Source organism: Lynx rufus, unplaced genomic scaffold, assembly GCF_022079265.1.
Source record: "Lynx rufus isolate CCGP_SWC_20201006 ecotype Redwood Valley unplaced genomic scaffold, mLynRuf1.p SCAF_8, whole genome shotgun sequence".
Taxonomy (NCBI): domain Eukaryota; kingdom Metazoa; phylum Chordata; class Mammalia; order Carnivora; family Felidae; genus Lynx; species Lynx rufus.
In genome coordinates this window covers 113,983,498-114,008,506 of record NW_025814896.1, presented here as the reverse complement: position 1 = coordinate 114,008,506, position 25,009 = coordinate 113,983,498, and the positions used below count along the sequence as shown (strand labels likewise).

Below are 25,009 nucleotides of genomic sequence, written 5' to 3'. Positions count from 1 at the left end.
CATTTTGCTCATAAGGTTCTCACCGGTCCCTCATATATTTGAATCAAACCTTTGTTGCATGTGCATGTATTTTCAAAGGGAAATAAGTGAGCAAAATCAAATATTTGGTTTGCGGCAGTTAAGGTGGTTAAATGCAAACGTTTTTGGCTTGCCCGTCTTTCCCCTCCATATTCGTCTGCTCCTGCTCCTGCTCTCCCCCCTATTCAGGGAGATAGACTGTTGCTTAAGGACTCTGGGATTTTATTTACTGCCTGGTGGAAACAGTTGGGAGGGGGAAAAAAGGCAGAACAATCCAAGTATTTTGAAACAGTTTCTTGGCAGTTTTTTTTTTTTTTGGGCTAAGATAGGCCTGCTGAAAATATTTTTTAAAAAATGTTTTACCTTCGTGGGCTCTGTGTTTGCCAGTGTAAATGTTTCCAAATTGTTCTCTTGATTTCTTTCTTAAGAACCCAGGCAACTGGTATAAATGCGCGCGTGCGCGCGCGCACACACACACACACACACACACACACAAACACACAGATTCCTTTTGTTCTTTTGGTGTTAAAAATGCACTTATTTCTGTGGAGGAGAAATGATGGTGAAACAGCAGTTATTGGAAGGCACCTGACAGAAGGCATTGTTACAGTGAAAGCGACAGTGATGGTGATGATCTCATAGGACTTGGCATTTGTGGAAATGAGGGAATCACCAGTCCTTTTTATTTTCTTTTTGCCATATCACCAAGTTAGGGCTTAGAACTTAGCATCTCCTAGATCCCATGTGGGTAGTTTAATGTGGAACTGAAAGATGTAAAAGAGATTGTCGCAGGATGAGTGGGTTCTGGGGAGAAAAGGTAGTGAGGTTACTGATGTAAGTTAATGATCAACAATTTGCAAAGGAGCTTTTACAGTTACTCATATTTACAAGCTATTTGCAGTTATTTTATTGGTGTTTCTGTAAGACAACCGTTCTGGGGTAAGTTTATTTGGCTGTTTGGATTCTTCTAAGATCTAAGAAGGTTAGGGGCGCCTTGGTGGCTCAGTCGGTTGAGCATCCGACTTCGGCTCAGGTCACAATCTCACGGTCCGTGAGTTTGAGCCCCGTGTCGGGCTTTGGACCGATGGCTCAGAGCCTGGAGCCTACTTCCGATTCTGTGTCTCCCTCTCTCTCTGACCCTCCCCCGTTCATGCTCTGTCTCTGTCTCAAAAATAAATAAATGTTAAAAAAAAAAAATTAAAAAAAAAAGAAAGGTTTAAAGACCTGATCTCGCCAAGCAGTAAGAGAGCAAAAATTTGGAGGTTTTGTTTGTTCTTCTCCTAAAACTTTCTACCTCTCCCATATTTAAAAAAAAAAATTGTTTTTCTTTTTTTTTTTTTTTTTGCTGGATCTAGGACAAATAGTGGAAGATACTGAGACAAGCAGTTGGCTCTAGACTTGTTTCTGCCATTGTTGAGAGTTAATTTTTTGATTTTGAGTAAGTTAATTCCTCTGGCCCTCAGTTTCCCCATCTGTAGAAGGACATGATGGGACTCCATGACATCCAAGTCTCTTTTAGCTGTCTGAATACTGCTTTTCATCAATGAAGTTCTAACTGGCCTTCTTGGAGAATGTAACATACCACACCATTATCACGCGAATTGTAGATTCAGTCTGGGGAATTACATAAAGCCACTTACTATAATTGGCTTGTATTGCTCAGTGAGTACCACATAATGATGTTATTTTATTGTTCAGTGAGTTCAATTTGACAAATTCCCCAGTTGCCAGAATGTGATGAATCCTGCTGGCCTTGGCAAGCAGACTGCTTTCCTGACTTGCATCGCACGTGATAATAAACGTGGTGGTTTTCTGAGCTAATGTGCGAGGTAATGCTATCTTCCAAATGGGAAAAAAATGGCATCTGTTCTTCTCTCTAAAGAGGACATATTTTTCCCCCCGCTTTAAGAATAATTCCATTACCAAACGTAAACATACGTGTGATCATTTCCAAATTGATACCCTATGCTTTTGTACTAGTGTAAGCAAATGGTTGCTATGAAACTGAAACGCAGATCTTTATTCCTTATGTGATCTGATTATTTACAAAATAACGGGAAATTTTTCAGTTTTTTTTTTCTTTAAACAAAGCATACCAATATAAAATGTTACTGATCTTGTTGGAAAGAAACATGTTTTTAAAATACAGATGAGAAGGTTTCTATTCTGGGAGTTTTAATAGTGATAGGCTTTTATTAGGCTAAGCCTCCTGCAGATAACGTTTATAAACTAGATAAAATATAAAATCAATTACTTGAAGATACCAAAGAGCAACTGAAAGTAGACAGATTGGACGGGAGTTGATTCTTAAAAGAAGTGAATTGCAGTTGGATAAAGTTAACATTTATAAGTTTTGGTTTTGCCCGATGGCATTTCCCAGTCTGTGTAGAGTGGGGTGGCTGGACTAGAGCAGAAAGTGGCAAGTCTTGACTTGCTTTAGGAGACGAATGGCATTTGTGGCTTCCAGAGTGACTGAAAAGTGAGACCTATCCAGGGAAGGAGGGAGCCACAGAAGGGGAAGCCCCAACATCTGTATATAAACTCGGCCCAAATTCTTGGCTGATCCATGGGGAGACTCTCCAGTTTCCAGTGAAATGCAAAAACTGGAAAGCTGAAGGAACTGAGTAGTTCCGGGCACTGCACACCATAGGGAAATAGAATTTGGAGTTTGAATCTAGCTGAATAACTTTCTGGCCAAAATTCTTCAGAATAAGATAGTCTCTACACCATAATACTTACAATATCCTTTCCATAATAACAGTCATGAGAAGAAAAGGAAATACGATTCAATCAAGAGAAGAAGCAGTCAGTAGAAAACAACCCCAAGATGACAGAGATGTTGGAATTCATGCACAAGGACTTTCAAAGCTGCTACTGTAAATATTCTCAATTTCAAATGTCCTCATGAGACAACAGATGGGGAGTTTTAATAGAAAAATAGAAAACATAGAAAGTGGAAATAGGATAAAGGTCAAAGATTAAAAGACATTACCCCATCTGGAGAAAACAGAAAAATGATAAAAGAAAAATGGGAAGTCTCAGTACTGTTGGGATCAAAGCAATTAATACATATGTATTTGTAATCTCAGAAGACAAGAACGGAGAGCATGTGGCAGGAAAGAGGTTTGAATAAAAAATGGCTCAAGAAAGGTGAATACAAAGAAAACCACACCTAGCCACTTCAAAGTAAAACAGCTGAAAAATCAAAGGTAAAGAGATAATCTCAAAAGCAGGTAAAAAGATATATACAGTGGAACAATGATATAAATGATGGGTCACTTTTCATCAGGAACAAGGGAGGTTATCAAATGGTGAACTGTTTTTCATGTGCTGAAAAATCCAATTATCTACTTGGACTTCTGTGTTCAAAGAAAAATCCTTCACAGATGAAGTTGAAATAAAGGTATTTTCAGAAAAGTGAAAATGGAGACTGCTTGCTATAGATTGGTATGTCAAAAAATTCTGAAGGAGGTTCTTCTGGCTGAAAGGAAATGACACCAGATGGGCAATGGGTATAATATCATGGGGATTTATTACATATATAGATGTTAAATTCTTCTGTTTTTACCTATGTTACAAGTGCTGTCAAGATTTCAAAGGTAGCGAGATCCATGAAGCTTATTTTTACAAGGATGAAAGAGTCACTGATGGCAATTTCATGGTGCTTTTACTTTTCAGAGTTTTTTAAATATGTTGTATAGTCACAGGATCATGCTCACAAGATTGTTTGGGAGCAGGCATTTAGAAGATGATATGAAAGTCAAATTAAGAAAGAGAAGAAAGTGGTGATAGTGCATATAGATTGATCATATATTAAAAGGACAGGAAGCAGCTGCAGGAGCGGATTTTAAAAAATTTTAATTTTTTCAAAGAACCAGCTCCTGGTTTCATCAATCTGTTCGATTGTACTTGTGATGAGCACTGGGTGATGTACGGAAGTGTTGAATCAGTGTGGTGTGTACCTGAAACTGATATTACATGTGTAGTAACTAACTGGGATTTAAATAAAAACAAAAAGATTAACTTCTGAAAATTACATTTTATAACTTGGTGACTCTGAGAGGGTAGGAGGGTGAGAGGAAAGTGCTGATAACCCAGTCCTAGTGGAAGCAATGGCCAGAGCTAATCTATATGTCCATAGATTCTGCAGATTTATGATTCTGTGCAGTCTGTAAGTATGTAGGTGATCAAAATCTGTCTGATGGAGTTTTGATGTGAAAAATTATCCCCACTTTAACAGTACCCACTCCCTTTCCACAAATAACTAATAACAATACAGAGGACAGATATGTTTCTTTCCTTTTTTTTTTTTTAATTTTGAGAGAGAGAGAGAGGCAGAGAGAGAGAGAGAGAGAGAGAGGAGAGAGAGAGTCCAAAGCAGGCTCTGTGCTGTCAGCACAGAGCCCAACATGGGGCTCGATCTCACAACTGTGACATCACCATCTGAGCCAAAATCAAGAGCCAGAGGCTTAACCAACTGAGCCACCTAGGCACCCCAACCTTCTATGTTTCTTTATGCCCATAGAGTCATGTGTAGCTTCTTTTTATTGCTTAATAAACAATAGGGATATAATACATAAATGTTTCTGAATCTTGATCTTCTTAAGAGAGATCATAGAAACTCTTCTGTAACATGGATATAAGTCCTTTTAATGGTTATAATATTCCATGTTATTAATGTGCTGATTTATTAGACTATTCAACTAATGGGCAGTTTGTTTCTAGTATTTTTTTTTTTTTTTGCTGTTTTTCTTTATTTGTGATTCAGTAAACATGTTAAGTATATCCTTACATAGTAGGTTTTTGTTTCCTTTAAGTAAATCATAAAGAATGTGATTACTAGGTCACTGGGAATGTTCTTTTTTTTTTTTCCTGTTTTTTCTGAGCTCTTTCATATGATTCAGGCATTTTTAGATGATGAAGGAATGTTCATTTTGAATTTAGGTTCTTCTAGATTGATTCCCAAATTCTGTTACAATTCATATTTCTACCAGTGATGTGCAGAGTATCCTCTTCCCACTTTATAGTTCTGTCAGCAGGAATTCTGTCATTTTTTCCCTCTAAATTTCAGTAATTTGAAAAAAATAGCCAAGTAGATGTCGAAAGCAATTTTAAGTTTATATCACTGGTGTGGTTGGGATGCCACAATGTTTTAGATTCACTCTTCAGTAAATTGCCTGTTCATGTCCTTTGTCCATTTTCCTCCTGGCTTTTGTTTCGTTCCTGTTGGAACAAATGTGTTTTGTCATTACTTTAAAAGAGACTTGTGCATCTAATATACCCTTATTTTATATGTGCATTGCAGGTAACTTTTTCTGATCATGTATTTAATAACTTTATAAAAGTGTCTTTTTTATATACAAACGAATTTTATTTTATAAACCCAAAGTCAAATTTGAGTTACTGGCTTACAATTTCCAATGGAAAATGAGGCAGCTACTTCAGAGCAAAGCTCTCGTAGTGTATACAGGAGCTGGAGAGGTACTTCCTTCACCACATTCTCTGAATAGACCTAACCAAGCCAAGCCTTCAGTTGGATACCTACCAACTGAAGTTTAGGAGTTCTTTTGTCCCAGCACAGGAAGATCCATTGTGGCATGATTTACTTGGTGGGATTTTGCTGCTTCTCATGTACTGTCGTACTCTCCAGACATGTTGAAATAGTCATATATATATTTTTTTCACCAGGTATATTGGCTTTAGGAGAAAAACCACAACATTTCCAATAGTGTGGATCTTGCAGGTCCTGTAGGGCAGTGGATATTTTGTTTCAGCTGGATCAAGCCCTAAAAGAGGATTGGAACAGATGTTTGAATTTGGTTAAATGCTTTCAATATTTATTACTTAGGTGACCTAGTTTAGCAGCAATTGTAATAGAAAAAAACAAGGCCATTTGGGGAAAACAGAATTTATTGCATTCACCTTAAAAATTGAAAGAATTTTCTTTTTTATGTAACTTGAATGGGGAAATAAAACCTCGAGAGATTCTCATCCTAGTTATGCATACTACGTTAAAAACAAATATATCCCATATGAAATATTTCTTAATGTGACTAGAGAACAGTTTTGGAATTAAAGTTGTTGATGTGTTTATAACTGAATTTCAGAGCTGGGGGACTTGGGAGGTTGTCTCCTAGATCCCTCTGTTTTATGGATGAGGAAGCTGAGACAGGACCCTGATTGACTCTTGGCTCGCAGAGATTCAGTGGCACAGGCAGAAGTATGATTTTAGGGGCGCCTGGGTGGCGCAGTCGGTTAGGCGTCCGACTTCAGCCAGGTCACGATCTCGCGGTCCGTGAGTTCGAGCCCCGCGTCGGGCTCTGGGCTGATGGCTCAGAGCCTGGAGCCTGTTTCTGATTCTGTGTCTCCCTCTCTCTGCCCCTCCCCCGTTCATGCTCTGTCTCTCTCTGTCCCAAAAATAAATAAACGTTGAAAAAAAAAAAATTTAAAAAAAAAAATAAAAAAAAAATAAATAAATTAAAAAAAAAAAAAAAAAAAAAAAAAAGAAGTATGATTTTAATTTCCCAAATCTGATTCAGTGCTGTTGATCCATCCTCCATCTTAAACACTGAGGTGAGCTCTTGGATCCTTGTACCCATTGTATCCATCTTTGACACTCTCTAGATGCCTATCAGAGCTCAATGTAAGGAAGACGTTGGTTAGGAAGGGGGGAAATAGTGAAAGAACAGCGTTGTTTGACATGTTCCCACTATTTGTTGTGGTTTTCTAGGTTTACAGGTAATGAGAGGGAGTGTATGAAGTTAGCATCCCAAACCAAAAACCATGAATGTCTGTTCTTGCTGCCATTAGGGCCCATGATGGAGAGTTGACTAAAGAATTCACATAAATATAACAGATACAACAATGCTGGGGGGAAGAATTTGGAGAATGAGCTTAATTGGGTATGAAAGGCTTCCCAGGCAAGTGGATGTGGGTATTTCCCATGTCGGGCAAAAGGGATGTTGATTCCTTCATTGCGGTAAAGAGAGGGTCATTGGAGACTATAAGGCATTAAGGTCTGAAGAGACTGAAATCTCCATGTGGTTCAAGGAGTGGCTGTCCAAGTGAAGAGTGTTAAAAAGGAGGGAAAATAGATAGAAGTGATAATATGGGGGATAGAACCATGTACCTAGTCATGACTATAGAATTAGTGTTTTTTCTTTAAGGTTGTTTATTTACTTTAAGAGAGAGCACATGCACACATGAGTAGGGGAGGGGCGGGGGGGGGGGGGAGGGAGGAGAGAATCCCCAACTCAGGGCTTGATCTCATGAACTGTGAGATTGTGACCTGACCTGAAATTAAGAGTTAGATGCTCAACCAACCGAGCCACCCAGGCACCTTTAGAATTAGTGTCTTAAATAGTTGGCTAAAAGAGGACAGAACAGGTACTTGGAATTTGGTGATATGAACAAACCTTACTCTGTATTATCCAGAAATCTTGGAGGCTGGAGGTCAGGGGCTAAGAAACCTGCCTTCTCCCTTTCTCTCTAAAGGAAGTGCTATTTGTGTGTGTGGTTTTTTTTTTAATGGATCTGGGATCTTTATTATGTAGATTTTTTAAATTGTAAAACAGATAGTAAAATTTACCAGTTCAGTCATTTTAAGTGTGCAGTTCATTAGCATTAATTACGTTCACAGTGTTGTGCAACCATCACCACTGTTTCCAAAACTTTCATTACCCCAAGCCAGAAACTTTATACCTATTAAAGACTTCCATCCCTACCCCTGTTCATTCTGTGACTATAAATTTGCCCATTCTAGGTACCTAATAAAAGTGGAATTGCACAAAATGTGTCCTTTTTTGAAATCTGACTTATTTCACTTAGCATAACATTTTCCAGGTTCATCCACATTATAGCATGTATCAGAACTTAATTCCTTTGAAGAGTTGGATTACATTCCATTGTATGTATTCATCATGATTTGTTTATCCATCCATCTGTCATAGGACATGTCTTGGGTTGGTTTTACCCTTTTGACTATTATGAATGACGAGTACTTGATTATAATGAATGAACATTGGTGTACAATTACCTGTTTGAGTCCTTGCCTTCAGTTGTTTTGGGTTTACACCTGGGAGCGGAATTGCTAGGTCATACAGTAATTCAGTGTTTAGTTTTTTTTTTTTTTTTTTTTTGAGCAGTGGCCAAACTGTATTTCACAGCAGCTCTAGTCCTGGATTTCTTGACTATTGCAAACTCCTGGGAAGCTTTCCTTTGTGTGAGTGTATCAGTATGAACCTTGACCCTCTGGTTGCTGTGAATGGGACTATATGTTCCAAACTCTTAAAAAAAAAAAAAAAAAAAAACTGAAAAAAAATTCTGAAGTTACTTACAATAAAACTTTGAAACAAATACTGCTTTTCTCTTAACTATACATTTGTGTAATTTCTGAACATGAACTCTAATATTATCGGAGGGGTGAAATTCTGTTTTTGTGCTGTCCTCCTTTTTGGTGGAGGAGAAGGAATCAAACGTCCTTGTGTGTGCGTTGGGTACTGTGCTAGGTATTTCCACACATTTCAGAAGAAACCACATTTCGTGTTTGTCTTCACATTAACTTTATAAGGTGCATATTATTCCCCTTAGATTGCATTGAGGAAGTTGAGGTAATTTTCCTCTTCTTTCCCATGGTAAGTGGTAGAGTCAGGATTTGGTTCCTAAAATTTGATTTAAAAGACTTGGAGTTGGCAGTCCCCAGTAGGGTAGAAGCCTTAATTTTTGTTTATATTTTGGAATTTTTTGGGATTGTATTTAGTTAGGTTTCCTCTGGCCTCTTTCAGTTGAGATAAATGGATGACTGCAATTCCTTTTTAGTTTGTGTTCAGGGACACTGTCCCAAGTAACCAAATATAGTAGCTCATTTTTTGACCAAACCAAGGACTTTAGTTATTAACAATATTTCCTTCCATGGTTACTTGCTAAATAACTTACTCTAGTTCAAGGTTTTGATGATTTTAGTCTTCTGGGTTTTCAGGGCTGTTGAGTAGTTACCTCATTCTTGGCAGACAGGTATCTGTCTCATTAGCATGTAGCTTCAATAGTTAACAATAGAAAGAAAGAGAGGATGTGCATTGCTGGAATTTTCTTTTTCGTCCTTTTTTCCTCTTGCTGTTTATCAGTTTCCTTTTCTCTTTTTGTGAGTAAGTAATAATGCTATCTTACCCATATAGTGTTTCTCCTTTTCAGAGTACTTGTAAACACGTGATTTGATGCAGGTTTAAAAAAAAAATCACAAAAGATTGTTGTAGGATATTTGTATTTTGTAAACTTTTATAGAATAGCTTAATCACAAAAATAATAGAGAAAATAGTATAAAGAAACCTCAAAATATCCCTCCACTAGCTTTCATGCTTTACAACTCAAAGTCATTTGTTTTGTTTTTACTCAAATCTGCTTCTTTGCCTCCCTCTGATTATTTTGAAACCAGTCTATAAATGTTTCAGCATGTATCTGTAAGAGATACAGGCTCTTAATAAATTGCCACAAGACTATTAGCCTACCCAAAACAAATAATATCATTAAAAATCCAGGTATCTAAATTTCCTTAAATGTTTCATAAATGCTTAACTCCTTACTTGTTCAAATCAGGATCAAAATAGTGTTCATCCATTCCAACACAGGCTCACCTGTCTCAAATCTTTTAGTCTCTGAGTACCTTTCCCTTCTTTTTCCTTAAAATTTCTTGCAGAAACTATAGATTTTGCTGGTTTTTACCTGTGATATTAACATGTACTCTGTCCTACTGAATTTCCTGTGAATGTAGATCTAGAGACTTGGTCAGCTTTGAGTTTGATTTTTGTTTGCTTTTTTTTTAGTGTTTAGTTTTGAGAGAGTGCACAAGCATGGTGGGGGCAGAGAGAGGGGGACAGAGAATCTGAAGCAGGCTGTGCGCTGACAGCAGTGAGCCTGATGTGGGTCTTGAACTCACAAACTGTGAGATCATGACCTGAACCGAAGTTGGACCCTCAACTGACTGAGCCACCCAGGTACCCCGAGTTTGATTTTTTTTTTAATGTTTATTTATTTTTGACAGAGACAGACCATGAGTCAGGGAGGGGCAGAGAGAGGGAGACACAGAATCCGAAACAGGCTCCAGGCTCTGAGCTGTCAGCACAGAGCCCAACTCAGGGCTCGAACTCATGAACCGTGAGATCATGACATAAGCTGAAGACCATGAAGACACTTACCCGACTGAGCCACCCAGGCGCCCCGCCCCCCCCCCCCAAGTTTGATTTTTGATTGGACTAGTTCATAAGTAGGGTCATGCTCTTCCATCCAGGGTTATATGTTGTCTCTCTTTGTGATGTTAGCAGCCATTGATGATCAGAGCCTCCTTTTAATAAGGGGTTGCAAGCATTGGTGTTTTAATTCTGTTCCTTTTTTACTTCCTTTCCTCAGTTATTTGGTTGAGGTTGTTTGTATAGCAAAGGTGGTGAGTATATTAGGCTTCTCCAGAGGAAAAGACCCAATAAGCTGTGTGTATGTATAATAGAGATTTATTTATGAGGAATTGACATACGTGATTATGGGGGCTGGTGAATCCAGATGTTTGGCGTGGGTCAGCAGGTGTGGACCCAGGAGAACCAGTGGTGCAGATAAAATTCAAAGACCATCTGCTGCTAAGAGTTTGCTTTTAGCCACGGAGGCCTTCAACTTACCCACATTTTGAAGGGCCATCTGTTTACTCAGTGACTTAAGCATTAATCTCATCCAAAAATACCCTCCACGTTGATACATAAAATTACCCTTCACATGAGGGCATAATATACTTGATTCTAGCATTTCATTGAGTAGTTTTGAAATGAGTTGATTAGCATTTTCCAAAGGTGACGTATGATTTTTTTTTAATGAATGGATAAACATATAGTATATGAAATATTTCAAATCATCTCTTTTTCTTACCAGTGCTAAAATTGTTTCATCTTTGGGTAATGAGGGCTTCTTCAAATTGTGGCATTAGTCCTTTGACCTTCTGGGTCTATAGTGATATCACCCTTCCCATTTCTGATAGTGACAATTTGTGTCTTTTTTTTTTTTTTTTTTTAAATCCATCTAGCTAGAGTTTTATCGGTTTCACTGATCTCAAAGAAACAGCTTTTGGTCTTAATGATTTCTATTTCTGTATTTCATTAATTTCTGACCTGCCCTTTATTTCATTTCCTTTCCATTATGAGCTTCATTTTTTTCCTAGTTTCTGTCTATGTGGAAGGTGAGTCATTGATTGGAGACCTTCATTTCTAATGCAGGTATTTAGCCCTACAGATTTACTCCTTGATAGTGGTTTAGCAGCATCCCATAAGTTTGCATAGGTTGTGTTTCATTTTCCAGTTCAAAATAACGTTTAATTTTCCTTTTGATTTCTTGTTTGATTCTTTGGTTATTTTTTTTTTTTTTTACAGTTGACAAAAGTTATATATACTTAAGGTCTGTAATGTGATGGTTTTATATGCTCACATGTTGTGAAATAATTATACAGTCAAGCTAATTAACATCTATTAACTCACAAGTTACCTTTTATTGTGGTGAGAACACTTGCCATCTTAGGAAATTTAAACCATTAAATACCATAATATTAACTATAGCCACCATGCTATGTGTTAGATTTCCTAGGATTTGTTAATCTTTTTTTTTTTAAGTTATTTAAATTCCAGTTAGTTATCATACAATGTAATATTAGTTTCAGGTGTACAACATAGTGATTCAACAGTTCCATGTATCACCCAGTGTTCATCACAGCAACTACACTCCTTGATCCCCATCACCTATTTCACCCATCCCCCCCACCCACCTTCCCTCTGGTAGCCATCAGTTTGTTCTCTATAGTTAAGTCTGCTTCTTGGTTTGTCTCTCTTTTTTCCCCTCCTGTGATCATTTGTTCTGTTTCTTAAACTCCACATATGAGTGAAATCATAAGGTATTTGTCTTTCTCTGATTGATTTGGCTTAGCATAATAATTGCTAGCTCCAAGTTGTTGGAAAAGGCAAGATTTCATTCTTTTCTATGACAGAGTAATCTTCCATTGTATATATATACCACATCTTTTTTTTTTTTTTAAGTTTGTTTATTTTGAGAGAAAGAGCACAAGCACGGGGTGGGGTGGTAGCAGAGAGAGAGACAGACAGACACTGAGCCTGACATGGGACTTGATCTCGTGACCATGAGATCATTGGCCTGAGCCGAAATGAATGGTTGGATGCTTAACCAACTGAGTCACCCAGGTGTCCCTGTACCACATCCTCTTTACCTATTCATTAGTTGATGGACATTTGGGCCCTCTTCATAGTTTGGGTATTGTTGATAATGTTGCTATAAACATCAGGATGTATGTACCCCTTCGAATCTGTATTTTTGTATCCTTTGGGTAAATACCCAGTCATGCAATCGCTAGATTATAGGGTAGTTCTGTTTTTAATTTTTTATGGAACCTCCATACTGTTGTCCACAATGACTGTACCAGTTTACATTTCCACGAACAGTCCAAGAGGGTTCCCCCTTCTCTGCATCCTCACCAACACCTGGTGTTTCTTGGATTTTTAATTTTAGCCATTCTGACAGTTGTGAGGTGATATCTCATTGTAGTTTTGATTTGTATTTCCCTGATGATGAGTGACGTGGAGCATCTTTTCATGTGTCTGTTGTCCATGGGTGTGTCTTCTTTGGAAAAATATCCATTCATGTTTTTTGTCCATTTTTTAATTGGATTATTTTTTGGGTATTGGGTTTGAAGTTCTTTATAGATTTTGGATACTAACCCTTTATCAGATATGTCATTTGCAAATATGTTCTGCCATTGTGTACGTTGTCTTTTAGTTTTGGTGATTGTTTCCTTCACTGTGCAGAAGCTTTTTATTTTGATGAAGTCCCAATAATTTATTTTTGCTTTTGTTTCCCTTGCCTCCAGAGACGTGTCTATTAAGAAGTTGCTGTGGCCGATGTCAAAGAGGTTACTACCTGTGTTCTCCTCTAGGATTTTGACGGTTTCCTGTCTCACGTTTAGGTCTTTAATCCATTTTGAATTTATTTTTGTGTATGGAATAAGAAAGTGGCCCATTTTTATTCTTTTGCATATTACTGTCCAGTTATCACAGCACCATTTGTTGAAGAGACTGTTTTTTTTCCCCATTGGATATATTCTCCTGCTTTGTTGAAGATTAATTGACCATATATAGGTTGTGGGTTCATTTCCGGGTTTTCTATTCTGCATACTGTCTTGATCAGTACAGCTTTGTGATACAACTTGGAGTCTGGAGTTCTAATGCCTCCAGCTTTGCTTTTCTTGTTCAAGGTTGCTTTGGCTATTTGGGGTCTTTGGTGGTTCCATTCAAATTTTAGGATTGTTTCTCCTAGTTCTGTGAATCCTTTGGTTATTTTGAAGTTTACAAATCTAGTTTGGTTTTTAGTTTACAAATATGAAGAGGATTTTCCAGAGATCTTTTTGTTACTGATTTCTAATTTAATTTCATGATGGCAGAGAATATAGTTCGTATGAGTCAACTCCTTTAAAAATTACTGACACTTTTTATATGCCCAGATTATGGTCTATCTTGGTAGATACTCTGTATGCACTTGAAAAATATGTGTCCAGCTGTTGTTGGGTGGAGTGTTCTATGAATGTCAGTTAGGTTAAGCTGGTTGATAGTGTTGTTTAAGTCTTCTGTATCCTGACTGATTTTCTGTATACTTGTGCTGTCAGTTTTTTAAACGGGTGTTGAAAACAGGAACTAAAACAACAAAGTTATCTGCTTCTCATGGATTTTTTTAAAAATCATTTTTTGCTTCTCATATTTTGAAGCTCTGTTATCAAGTGCACAGCTGTTTAGGATTCATGTGTCCTCTTGATGAATTGACCCTTTATCCTTATGAAATGATCCTTTTTATCCTTAATAATATTCTTTTCTGTGAAATCTACCCTGCCTAATACTAACAGCCACTCCAACTTTGTTCTGATTCCTGTTAACCTGTTAAATCTTTTTCATTCTTTTGTTTTTAACGTGTCTGTCTTCACACTGAAAGTGGGTCTGTTGTAGGCAGCATGTAGTTGGGTCTTGCTTTTTAACCAGTCTGACAACCTCTGACTTTTACTTGAGTTGTTTAGACCATTTGCATTTTCTTCAAGCATTTGGTTTCAACCCACTTCATGTTTTGTTTCCGAAGTGTTGGGATTATTTCATTAAACCTTCCAAGAGGAGGCTGTTTCCTCCCTTCTTCTTAAAGTCTCCTCTTCATTACAGCCCATTGATTATATTTTGTCTCCTCTAGGAACTTGGGATTAGATGAGTTGAGAATTCCTTGGATGTTTTCCTATAGCAGTCATGTTCAGAAGAATATCTCCTAAGCACGGCTGTGTGGAGACACGGGTTGGCTCTCAGGGGCCAATTGTGAGACATCTCAGGTTAGATGTTTCTTTAGAGCAGATGTGGAGGACCATTTGGAGAAAGGGCAGATGTGGGGAATCGTAGGTGCAGTGCTCACTTTTGTCTCTTACCCCGACAGTTTGCGTCAAGCCCCTAGCATACATGATCTTCTTAGTATAACTAAACATGGCTGGTTGATTGGGCTCCCCTGCCTTAGGAAGCAGTTTGGCAACTATCTTTCCACGATCTCTTTATGGCACACTCCCTTTCCATGCTAAGCTGTTTACCAAAAAGTTATTTCCATCTGTATGTTGTACTGCTCCTAATGGGGTTCTACTAAATGATTTTTTTTTTATTGTTATCCCATTACATTTTCAGCGATACGCTAACTCCGCTTGCAGATTGCCACCCAGGCAACTTGAGTCCAGGGCCCCTTCCCTGGCCTGATGGGGCTTACAGCACACGTGACAAGTCGTGCAGTTTTTACCTTCCCTACACCTTGTCGTTGCCATTTCAATGGGCCATTCAGTCTTTACTCACGTCTACTAAATTTGTTTGATGATAGTAGCATGTGTTGAAAACAGGGTTTTTCAGCTTCGGTACTGTTGACATTTAGGGCCAGATAATTCTTTCTGGTAGAGGACTGTCCTGGGTGTTACAGGATGTTCAGTAGCTCCCTGGCTTCTACCCATGGGATGTGAGCACCTTACCTCTGAATCTTAACATTTGACAATGTCTCCTATATTGCCAAATCACACCCAGTGAAGAACCACTGGCAAAAGAAAATTGGTTCCTAAGCTACTTGGTTGTGCTTTCCATGTTTGTTGATGATGACCACCGAGGTTTCCTTAATTCCCACGCATTTTCCATCCCTCTGCAATATCTACCTTCTTTAATTTCATCATCTCAATCCCCTAATGGTCTGTCCCCACACTTAAATTTTCAGTGTACTCTTTTCTTTCCTCCCATTCTTGGGACTTTGTTTTTGCTTGTTTCCTTTTACTTCAACTGTGTGTATTCTGGAATACCCTAGCTCTCCCTTATCCTGATACCGACAGTCTGTGCTGTCCTTTGATCTCTTCATCAGCAACCTTTTACCTCCTAATTCTTTTTTGGTCTGAAAGTAATTCTGTAGGAGTGGGGTCGCCACAGACTTCAGTCTCCCCTCACATGTGTGTTTTGCTGCCTTGTGACATCTTCCTAGCCGTATGTCTTTTCTTGGACCTTCCCTCTGTGCCCATCATCCTTGAGAACTCTGTAGGAAAGACGTTTCCTCCATCCAGCTGTAGTTGGCACATCTTATATACTTGAGTGCACTGCCTTTTCTGTGAGTAGCACGCACCCATGCTTTTGAACAGCTTGTCACCCATGCGAGGCACATAGGAGCCCTTGAATTTTGTAACGAGAAACTGGCCCTGAAAGTCTGGAGGTTGACCCTTAGTGGCTTCCTCCTGTAGCTCTGTTTTTTTCCCCTTCTGGTTTCTCTTAGTCTTGATTATAAACCTGAGTACGCTAAACATAGGGGAAAGGCTTGGATTGTGTTAGACTGGCCTTCTGTGGGAAACATTTTATGGCCTGTTGGGGGTTTCCTTCTGTGAGGTCCAGAGCGCTTTCCTTAAGTGGAAAGGGGCTTGTGTTTTGCCAGATTCTCCCACCCATTCCACAGGTCAAATAATGAATTTAGTAGAAATATGGAAAAGCTTAGTCTATACGGGTGCCAAAAATTGCCACTATGAAGGCAGCAGTATAAACAGTATGTGACTAATCCTTTCTTTTAAGGAAAGAAGTTGTATGCAATTGTTTCCTTTCTGCTTATAAAGATAGAGAGGTTTCCACAGATTCAGGTCCTCAGATGGCCAGCCCTGCCTCTAAGCTCCAGCCTGTTTTTCCTGGGCCGTCTTGTCCATGTGTCACCGCCTGCCACCTACCTAATGTATTGCCTGCTGTAGCCACACTCCTGTCACTACTGAACCCACACTGTGGGTGGTGCCAGTGACCTATCCACCCCAGGCGTGGCCTTCCCCAGTTCCTTTCTCTGCCTTTTGTGCTGCAGTTGGCAGGTGGTCCCCTCTCTGTTCCTCCTAGAAACTCTCTTCCATTTATCATTTCTGGACCTATGTTATTCTTGTTTTTCTCCAGTTCCCTCCCCCCCCTCCCATTTTCTCTTTATATCCCTACCCCTGAGCATGGATATCCTCCAGACTGTGTGGTTCTGTGTTCCTTTTTCTAAAACATTTTTGCCTTTGAAGAAGTTGGCTCCTCCGAGAACATCACTTTTCCTCATCTTGGAGGCTTTCCCTAATCATCCCTCAGAGACTTGCTCCATAGTCTGTCTCTAATATAACTCTCGTCCTCACTGACTGACCCTTTCTTCCGACTGCCATAACTCAGCCTGCTTCTTTGCTCTTACTTTTCCCCCTTGGCCTTGAACAGAAGTACCTGTCCAGTCAACCAGGCTTGAAACCTTCATTATCACTTAATCCTTTTCCTTTTGTCTCCAACTCTTCCACATTTAATCCTCAGGCCCTATTGGTCCTTCTGGTGGTTAGCTCTATCCAGCCATTGCTTCTTGATTTTTTCCTTTTAGATGTTGTCTAAATACTTCTTGCTGTAGGAGGTGAAGATTTAGCTTGCTTTACTTTCTCTCCTCCCCACCCTTTCTCTCAAAATCATTATTTCATTTGCATAGTTCATGTATATCCTGACAGCATATTTATACTTCTCTTTTCTTGTGTCAGTGTTCTCTATCAAGGTCATGAATGTTATCTGAAGACCCTCCATTTTATAAGGTGAGGGCAGTGGCTCTCCCAGTCTTCCCTCCATTTCTCCTATTCTTTAAGAATTTTCCTGCCTTCTCTAGCTAATTCTGTACACGAATATCACCACCGTTGGTAACATGGTTGTTTCTGACAGTTACAGCATTTGTAATATTCTGTCCATGGATATACAACTCGATGCTTGGATTTCTCTCTCTGTATGTGTCCTTTGCTTTCATGCATGGTTCTTGAAGGAGAGTATTCCTAGCATCAGATATGAATGTATTCTCCTGTTTTTCTTTCTACCAATTGCATTTATACCATATAGTCAGGTGTCTCCAAAATTGCAATCCTGTTTTCCATTCTCGTGGTTCCTTCCCTCCACCCAGCACCCCCACCGCACCCTGGGATCATTCTGGAACTCCCTGTTTTCTGGGTTGCCCAGCAAGCTCCTTTTTAGGGGGAGAAATAGGAGACCAGTGTTTGAGCTAGGGGAAGCCAGAATCCAGAACGAGAAGGTCTTACTCTGGGAGTGAGGGGCGGAGTAAGTTTTGTGGTTTACACCACATAGTTCCATTCTTTTAGATGAAAATACTCATATATTTTTTTTTTCCCTGAGAAGAGTAGAAATGTGACTTGGATGCTCTGTTTGCTAGAGTTGGGGAACAGTTGACTTTATATACAGATTTCTAGTGAAGACACCAGTGTACAGCCCTACTTTTTAAAATCACCCTTTGCTTTACTTGGTTTCGGGTCCAGAGATCCTCTGTGTTTCCTTGCGAAGATCGCTTCCTTTGTGCCTGTGCCCTCACACAGTGGTTCTTGAGCAGTGCCCTTACACCTACTGGTTGCAAGCCATTAGGGAGTCACAAAGTCATGAAATCAATGTAGTAGTTCAAAAAATAGATTGGAGGACAAAATATCAGTATTCTACACATGGTAAGGGTAAATATTTTATAAGGTTGTTTTAGTTACATAAAAGCACAATCCCTATGTAGATGTGTATGGTCTCTAAGTAAAATGTTCTTCTTACTACACGTTGAACTACATGCTGCTACAACAGGCAGTGTTTCTCATCCCACTTTGAACCCCACAGATTTGTTGAAATATCTCTTGTGTGTTTATTAATGGGTGACACGGACCATATTCAGTACCCTGTGTAGCACAGGTATTGATTAATCAGAAGGGATGCTGGAACGGACACCCAGAGATCCATTTCTGCTGAATGTTAACTCCTTATTTACAGGATTGAAGGGATGTCTTGTGGGGGCCTGGTGGAGGGAGTTGGGAGGGGTGCTAAGGGTCTTGGGATAGTAGGTATCTATCAGAAGAGAATATTTCAATATTTTAATGACTAGTGTAGCTGTACTATTTTGTAACAGCCACATGTCAACTCTAGATTTAAATATTTCCTTTTTTTTTTTTTTTAACGTTTTTTATTTTTGAGGGGAGGAGGGGCAGAAAGAGAGGGAGACACGGAATCGGAAGCAGGCTCCAGGCTCCGAGCTGTCAGCACAGAGTCCGATGCAGAGCTTGAACTCATGAACCGTTGGTGAGATCATGACTTGAGCCGAAGTCAGACACTTAACGGACTGAGCTACCTAGGCACCCTGAATCTTTTCTTTTCTTTTTTTTTTTTTTTATTCCTTATAATTTTAAGGGCATCTTTGGAGGAAGATAAGATAGATATCTAAAAACCATTTTTTTTCTTAAAAACCATTTGAGCCAGAGATCCTGTAGTTTTCATTTTTAGTTTTCTCAAATATTTTAGTATTCTCTTAGAAAAATTGTAATGCTCTGACAAATTTGATGTTCACTAGTGATAGTTAAGCTCTCCCCCGCCCCCTCGGAGGAGGGAAGGGAAGAATGGAAAATATCTCAACTGAAATGAAGGGAGAAAGATTATTCCTGAAATACTTGGGTAAAAAAAGGAGAGTTAAAGAGAATATATATTTGTAGGGCTTAGAAGTGGTCCAGAGTGGAAATAACTGAGTGATGAAATTAGAGGGAAAGTGAACATGAACTGCAAAGGAGGAAGAAGGGAAGAGAGAAAAAGATGGCAATCGTGTATTTGTGAAGTGAGCGCACAGTTTTCTCTGTTCTCCCCACATGGTATCACTGTCCATGGCTTTGCTTCCTTCTCCGTGAGGCTGTCGTGCAGAGTGGCTTCAGTCTCTTCTTGTGTGTTTACACACTTGCACTGGGGAAGAGGAAAGGAGCTGGAAAATGGGGAAGCACGGTTCAGGGGTAGCTCCATATTTGCAATTTGTGACATGGTGAATACTTACAATGTAGTCAGACTTAACTACCATTACTCATTTCCTTAAGTCAGTGATGGCTGAGGGTTGTTGCTCAAGTTCTAGACCCGGTAAGCTCATCTTATTTGTTTATTCTGTACTTTCCAGTTAGGTTTAGAGAAAAGGAGCTCGTATATAAGCTCTCAGCTTCTTTCTTGCTGATTTCTTGCCGCCTCTCACTTCCTTGATTCAGAGGGGAGAGAAGGGAGGAACTCCACTAGAAGGCAGACCCCAGTCGTACCTAGCTGGCAGTGGTCGCAGCTGGAATGCTAGGCTGTCCTCTTCTGAATAGGAGCAAGCCTGTACTTTTGCCAGCAGGTGTCAACAGTGTAGTGACAGGATGACAGCACAGCTGGGGAGTGGGTTGCCCCGGAGATGAGAAGAAGGGCTTCCCCTTTTCTTGAGGCTGATGGAGTAGACTTGTGGTTCTTACCATTCACCACCAGATGTGTCCAGCTGTTATACTTTCTACTGTATTCCAACCAAACATACTTCAAGTTCAGACCAACACTTACATCATCAAAACAAAAGTGTTTACAACATTAAGCCTTACTTAGGCTTTTAGTAATTTAAGTCATTAGTCTGGTGATAGAGGGAGCGCCCTTCCATGGAGTTGTGTCTGGGAAAACTCAGGTCCAAAGTGGATTTTCCTAGGCTTTTCTGCAACTCTGAGGTTTAAAGTGGTGGATAGAGATCACTGACTAGGTAAGAGGCATTGTTAATCCCAGCCTCTTCCTTCCTTTCTCATGGATGCCTTGTCCCACAGAATACCTCATTCATTGTTAGACTCAAATAGACTGACTTTATTCAAGACTGTTACTGCTTTTGACAAGACACTGTGTAGTGGTGTTTTTGGTGTCTTGGCAAAACTCACCTGTCACAATGTCATTTCTTCTTCTTGTTTAGTACAGTCCCTTATTAGGGAGAGTCTTTGGGGTTTGGGGGTACCTTATCAGTGTGATTATATCCCAGGCAACCATTTCCTAAGTTAGAGTATCATAGTTTAGAAATATTTTGTTTGGTGTAGGCGGCTTTAATATGCCCCAGGTGATAAAATTCAAGATGACACCAGAGATGTCTCCTTCCAAAGACTCCGTTTGCTGCTACAGTGCTCTGTCCCAGCAGTTTTGGTACAGTTAAGCATTTTCTGGAATGAGTTGGTGTATCTTCTTTACATTGTCTGATTATTTATTAGTCTTACTTAGCTAATGATTTTAGTTCTGTCCTTCAGGGAATTATTAAACGTGGGCAAAGACTTGTTATTTTAAAGTTTACATGACGTGCTGAATGATATTCCGTTGTGTATATACACCACATCTTCTTTATCCATTCATCTGTCGATGGGCACTTGGTCTGTTTCCATAATTTGGCTGTTGTAAATAATGCTGCTATAAACATAGGGGTGCATGTATCCCTTTGCATTCGTGTTTTTGTATTTTTTGGATAAAATTCTCAGAACCAATGTAACACTGTATGGTTAACTATACTGGAATTTAAATTAAAAAAACTACTTAAAAAAAGCACAGTTTCCATTACATGCAACAAAAGAGAACTGCCATAGAAAACGGTCAGACCAGAGGGTGAATACATAGTAATTGTGTTCGGGAGTCCTCGGAGTTCTTCACGTGGGGTCTTGAAGAAATGAGATTGTGATCCGTTATTCTTACCATTGTTCCCCTTCTTAGGAATGAATAATTATAAAACATTTAACCTGAATAGTACAGTTTAAAAATTTTTTTTTTTCAACGTTTATTTATTTTTGGGACAGAGAGAGACAGAGCATGAATGGGGGAGGGGCAGAGAGAGAGGGAGACACAGAATCGGAAACAGGCTCCAGGCTCTGAGCCATCAGCCCAGAGCCTGACGCGGGGCTTGAACTCACGGACCGCGAGATCGTGACCTGGCTGAAGTCGGACGCTTAACCGACTGCGCCACCCAGGCGCCCCTGAATAGTACAGTTTTAATTGTTAAGAGATACAGCATAAAAAATTTAAAGGTTAACTAGAAAAAGTTGAATGTGTTTCTTACCATAATTACAATTTCAAAAGATAATTCAAAATTTTCCCAGTTTTTGTGTGTTCCGACTTTTTTACAAGCATTTTTTTCTTTGGCCTGTCTGACAGTGATTCTGTGGTTACAGCTCAGGAAGGTGAGGCTCGAAGAGATTGACCTTCTCTTCTTCTGTCATTAGGAAGGTCCCACTGGTTACTCTACAGGCTCTGATTGTTGACAGTTAATTTTGCGTGACTGATCAAGCCGGGGACTTCTTGCATAATCCTCTTTCTGTATTTTCTTCCTCCTTTCCTTTCCTTGCGTTTCCAATACTGCCTACTTATCAGTATATGGAAAATACACTTTGTAAATGTTGGTACCCGCTTCTGTATGTGTCTTTGTCTGTCTTACATATAAATGGCCCGTGCTCTGCATAAAGGCTGTGTGCTCCAAATCTTCTGATAGAATCCACCTGTGGTGGCCTAGATAGCCTATGCTTCTTGACTAGATGAGCGGAGTCTCTTTTATATTAACGTTTCTAAGTGTAAGTGGTTAGTTCCTTGTGTTATAAGTGGTCCGCTACAGTATTTGAAGAGGAAAATCGAGCCTCACATGGAATCTACGTTCCTCTCTAAATTGAACGTCTTCTTTTCTCCTTCTTGGTTTCAAAAGTCCATAACTAATTTCCCTCTCCCCACTTTGTTTCTTCCCAGAGTGACACCACTTTCCTCACAGAATGTGATGATACATCATGGCCAGACCCAGGAGTATGTGCTGAAGCCCAAGTACTTCGCGGCCCAGAAGGTGATCTCGGGAGAGCAGTCCGCTGAAGGTTCGTTCCCTTTGACATTCAAGCAGGGTCAAGTTATGGCGCCTTTTCAGTGTGAGTATAGTCCAGTCAATGGTTTTTTTAAGTTACAGCATCATAGTTTGGAAACATTTTGTTTGGTTTAGAGGGCTTTAATGTGTCACAGTAGATAAAACTTAAGAGTCCTTTAAAAGAAAACAACAACAAACCCTCCCTGGTTCCCAGAACAACCAGATAGCAGCACGGTTTCTTTATTTTGAGGAAAGGCGGTTTCCTTGGATATTGGCAAAGAATCTAGAGTGACCTGCCTGTAATTCTGTTTCTGCAAGATGGCTCCATTTCTGACACATACTTGCTCTAATTTTAGATACACTTGTATGCCTGACATGTTTACATTGATAAAATATTTTCTTTAGCAAGCTAGCCAGGATTCAGTCCGTGTGAAATGTCTGAAATGTCCTGCATTACTCTCTGAGGTTCACCTACCATGGATATTTTTATGATACGAGTCCACTTTTTAGTAGATCGAGCAGATGGTGTGGCAGGTTTTATTCCGAATTTGTAAAGAGCTATTGTATCAGTGGCCAGCTTGGTTAATATCTCACTATGTGGGAAGCTCTCAAGGACAAGGCCTGGCTCAAAGGGTGGGGAATGTGATGATTTGTGGTTTAGGTATTACAGAGTGTCTGCTGGCAGCATCTGGAGGAAACGTTCTGGAGTGAGGCGCAGACCATTCAGAGCCGAGAGCTAGACGCACACGCTCGTTCCAGCAGCTTCCTGCTCTGTCTCACGTTGACTGATTGCCTGCGCCACAAGTAATGAAAAAGAATGCCAGTTGTGAGGTTGAAAAGGACTGTCTTTCACCACCAAGAGGAGTGCAAAATAGCTGAGAGGGAGTTTTTACTACTGTTTGGCCCTTTAGGAGTCTGTATCTTTGTGGCTTTGATTCCCCGGGCCCACCCCCACCTCCCTAAGTTGGTCAGTCTTCTGGAGTGATTGACTCTTCCCTTACAATTGGTCGCTTAACAGAAAGGGTATCTAATACAAGGTTTGTACATTGCGTTTTTCATCTTTTGGGAAAATTCTGCTCCGTGACCTGAGCCTGGATCCCCAGAGTAACAGTTGGATGAGGTTTATTGGGCTGATGAGGAAAGCAAGTCCTGGGGATTTTCAAGAGGGAAGACTGGAGCAGTCATATAGATCATCTCCTCATCCTTTAGGTGTGATAATTCCTAGTCATTTGCAAGACAGTCAGGGTGTGCATCTTGTTTTAAAGGTCCTCAGGTGAGGGGCAGCTGGGTGGCTCAGTTGGTTGAGCATCCGACTTCAGCTCAGGTCATGATCTCATGCTTTGAGAGTTAGAGCCCCAACCTGGGCTCTCTGCTCTCAACACAAAGCCAGCTTCAGATCCTTTATCCTGCTCTTTCTCTGCCTCTCCCCTGCTCATGCTCTCTCTCTCTCTCTCAAAAATAAATAAACCTTAAAAAAAAAAAAAAAAAGGTCCTTTGGGGTAAGTGCTTGATAACCTGTTCTGTGTGAATATCGCTGAGTATATAATATTTTTCTAATCTTATTTGAAAAATAACCCCAATGTTGTTTCCTTGGGTTATTGTATAGATCATGTATTTCTTAGATGTTCTCCAGAATTAGAATGTGATGGGAGGAGAGTTTTTGAAAGCTTATAATCATACTGGTAAGGAAGAGAATTTTGAACTATATGAAAGTGTCAGGAAAAGGTGGTCTGAACTCTCTGGTATTAAGACTAGAGATGAGACCGGTTTTGGTTTGTTGATGATTCATTATTGGAATGACTGGTCCCCCCATGTGTTGTGTGTAATTTATTTTATTTTAAATGATTATTTATTTATTTATTTATTTATTTATTTAGGGAGAGAGAGAGGGAGAGAGAGAATATGAATGAATGAATGATTGAATGAATCCCAAGCAGGCTCCACACTGCAGAACCGATATGGGGACTCCATCTCACGAACCATGAGATCATGACCTGACCTGAGCAAGAGTTGGACACTTAACTGACTGAGCCACCCAGGCACCCCTGTTGTGTGTATTTTAAACGCTCAAACCTTTGCTGAAGGGTCTTCTGGAAGATGAAATTATAATTTAGAAAAACAGGAAGATCTGTATTGTCCATAAATTTGCCACTCATTCTGTTTAAAGGTAGTTTCTCTGGGGCATCTGGGTGGCTCAGTCGGTTGAGTGTCCAAATCTTGATTTTGGCTCAGGTCATGATCCCTGGGTTGTGAAATCAAGCCCTGCATCGGGCTCCGTGCTGAGAGTGGAGCCTGTTTAAGATTCTGTCTCTCTCTCTTTCTCTCTCTTCTTTCTCTGCCTCTCTCCCTGCTTGTGCTCTTTCTCTCTAAAATAAAAACAAATTATAAAAAATGTAGTTTCTCCATAGCTGGGAGCTAGTAAACGAATTCAGACTAACATGTAATCACAGTGATGGAGTTCTTTGCTCAAACTCCCTAGGATTTAATGACTGTTCAAAAAAGAAGCCCAGGAACTAACTGAAGCAGGCATATACAACTAACTGAAGCAGGCCAGGAAGGGAGATGTGGCTAATTTTTGCTGAGACCAGAACTCTATTGAGAGTTGGAAGGCTAATGGGAAAGTTTTAAAAGGAGGTAATTTGGCAGGACCATGAGGATATGGAAAGAGCAAAATCGAGTAAGAACAACAATAGAAAGATTAAAACTAGAAAGGAGGAACGAGTCATAATAAGAACCTAAAAGTGAGGTCTCCCCACATCCAGCTTTGTAT

The 25,009-nt window shown here is 39.7% G+C and overlaps 1 protein-coding gene across 5 annotated transcripts in view; it reads left to right on the top strand.

Annotated features, from left to right (window-relative positions):
- LTBP1 (latent transforming growth factor beta binding protein 1) overlaps nt 1-25,009 on the top strand; it is a 406,918-nt gene that overhangs the window by 118,934 nt on the left and 262,975 nt on the right. For 2 of the 5 annotated variants that reach the window (XM_047068909.1, XM_047068908.1), the window contains exon 4: nt 22,134-22,303. In XM_047068909.1, the coding sequence (XP_046924865.1) occupies nt 22,134-22,303 (170 nt within the window). Of the gene's footprint in view, nt 1-22,133; nt 22,304-25,009 lie in introns of those variants that run through there. The other 3 variants (XM_047068911.1, XM_047068910.1, XM_047068913.1) reach the window with 2 other exon arrangements.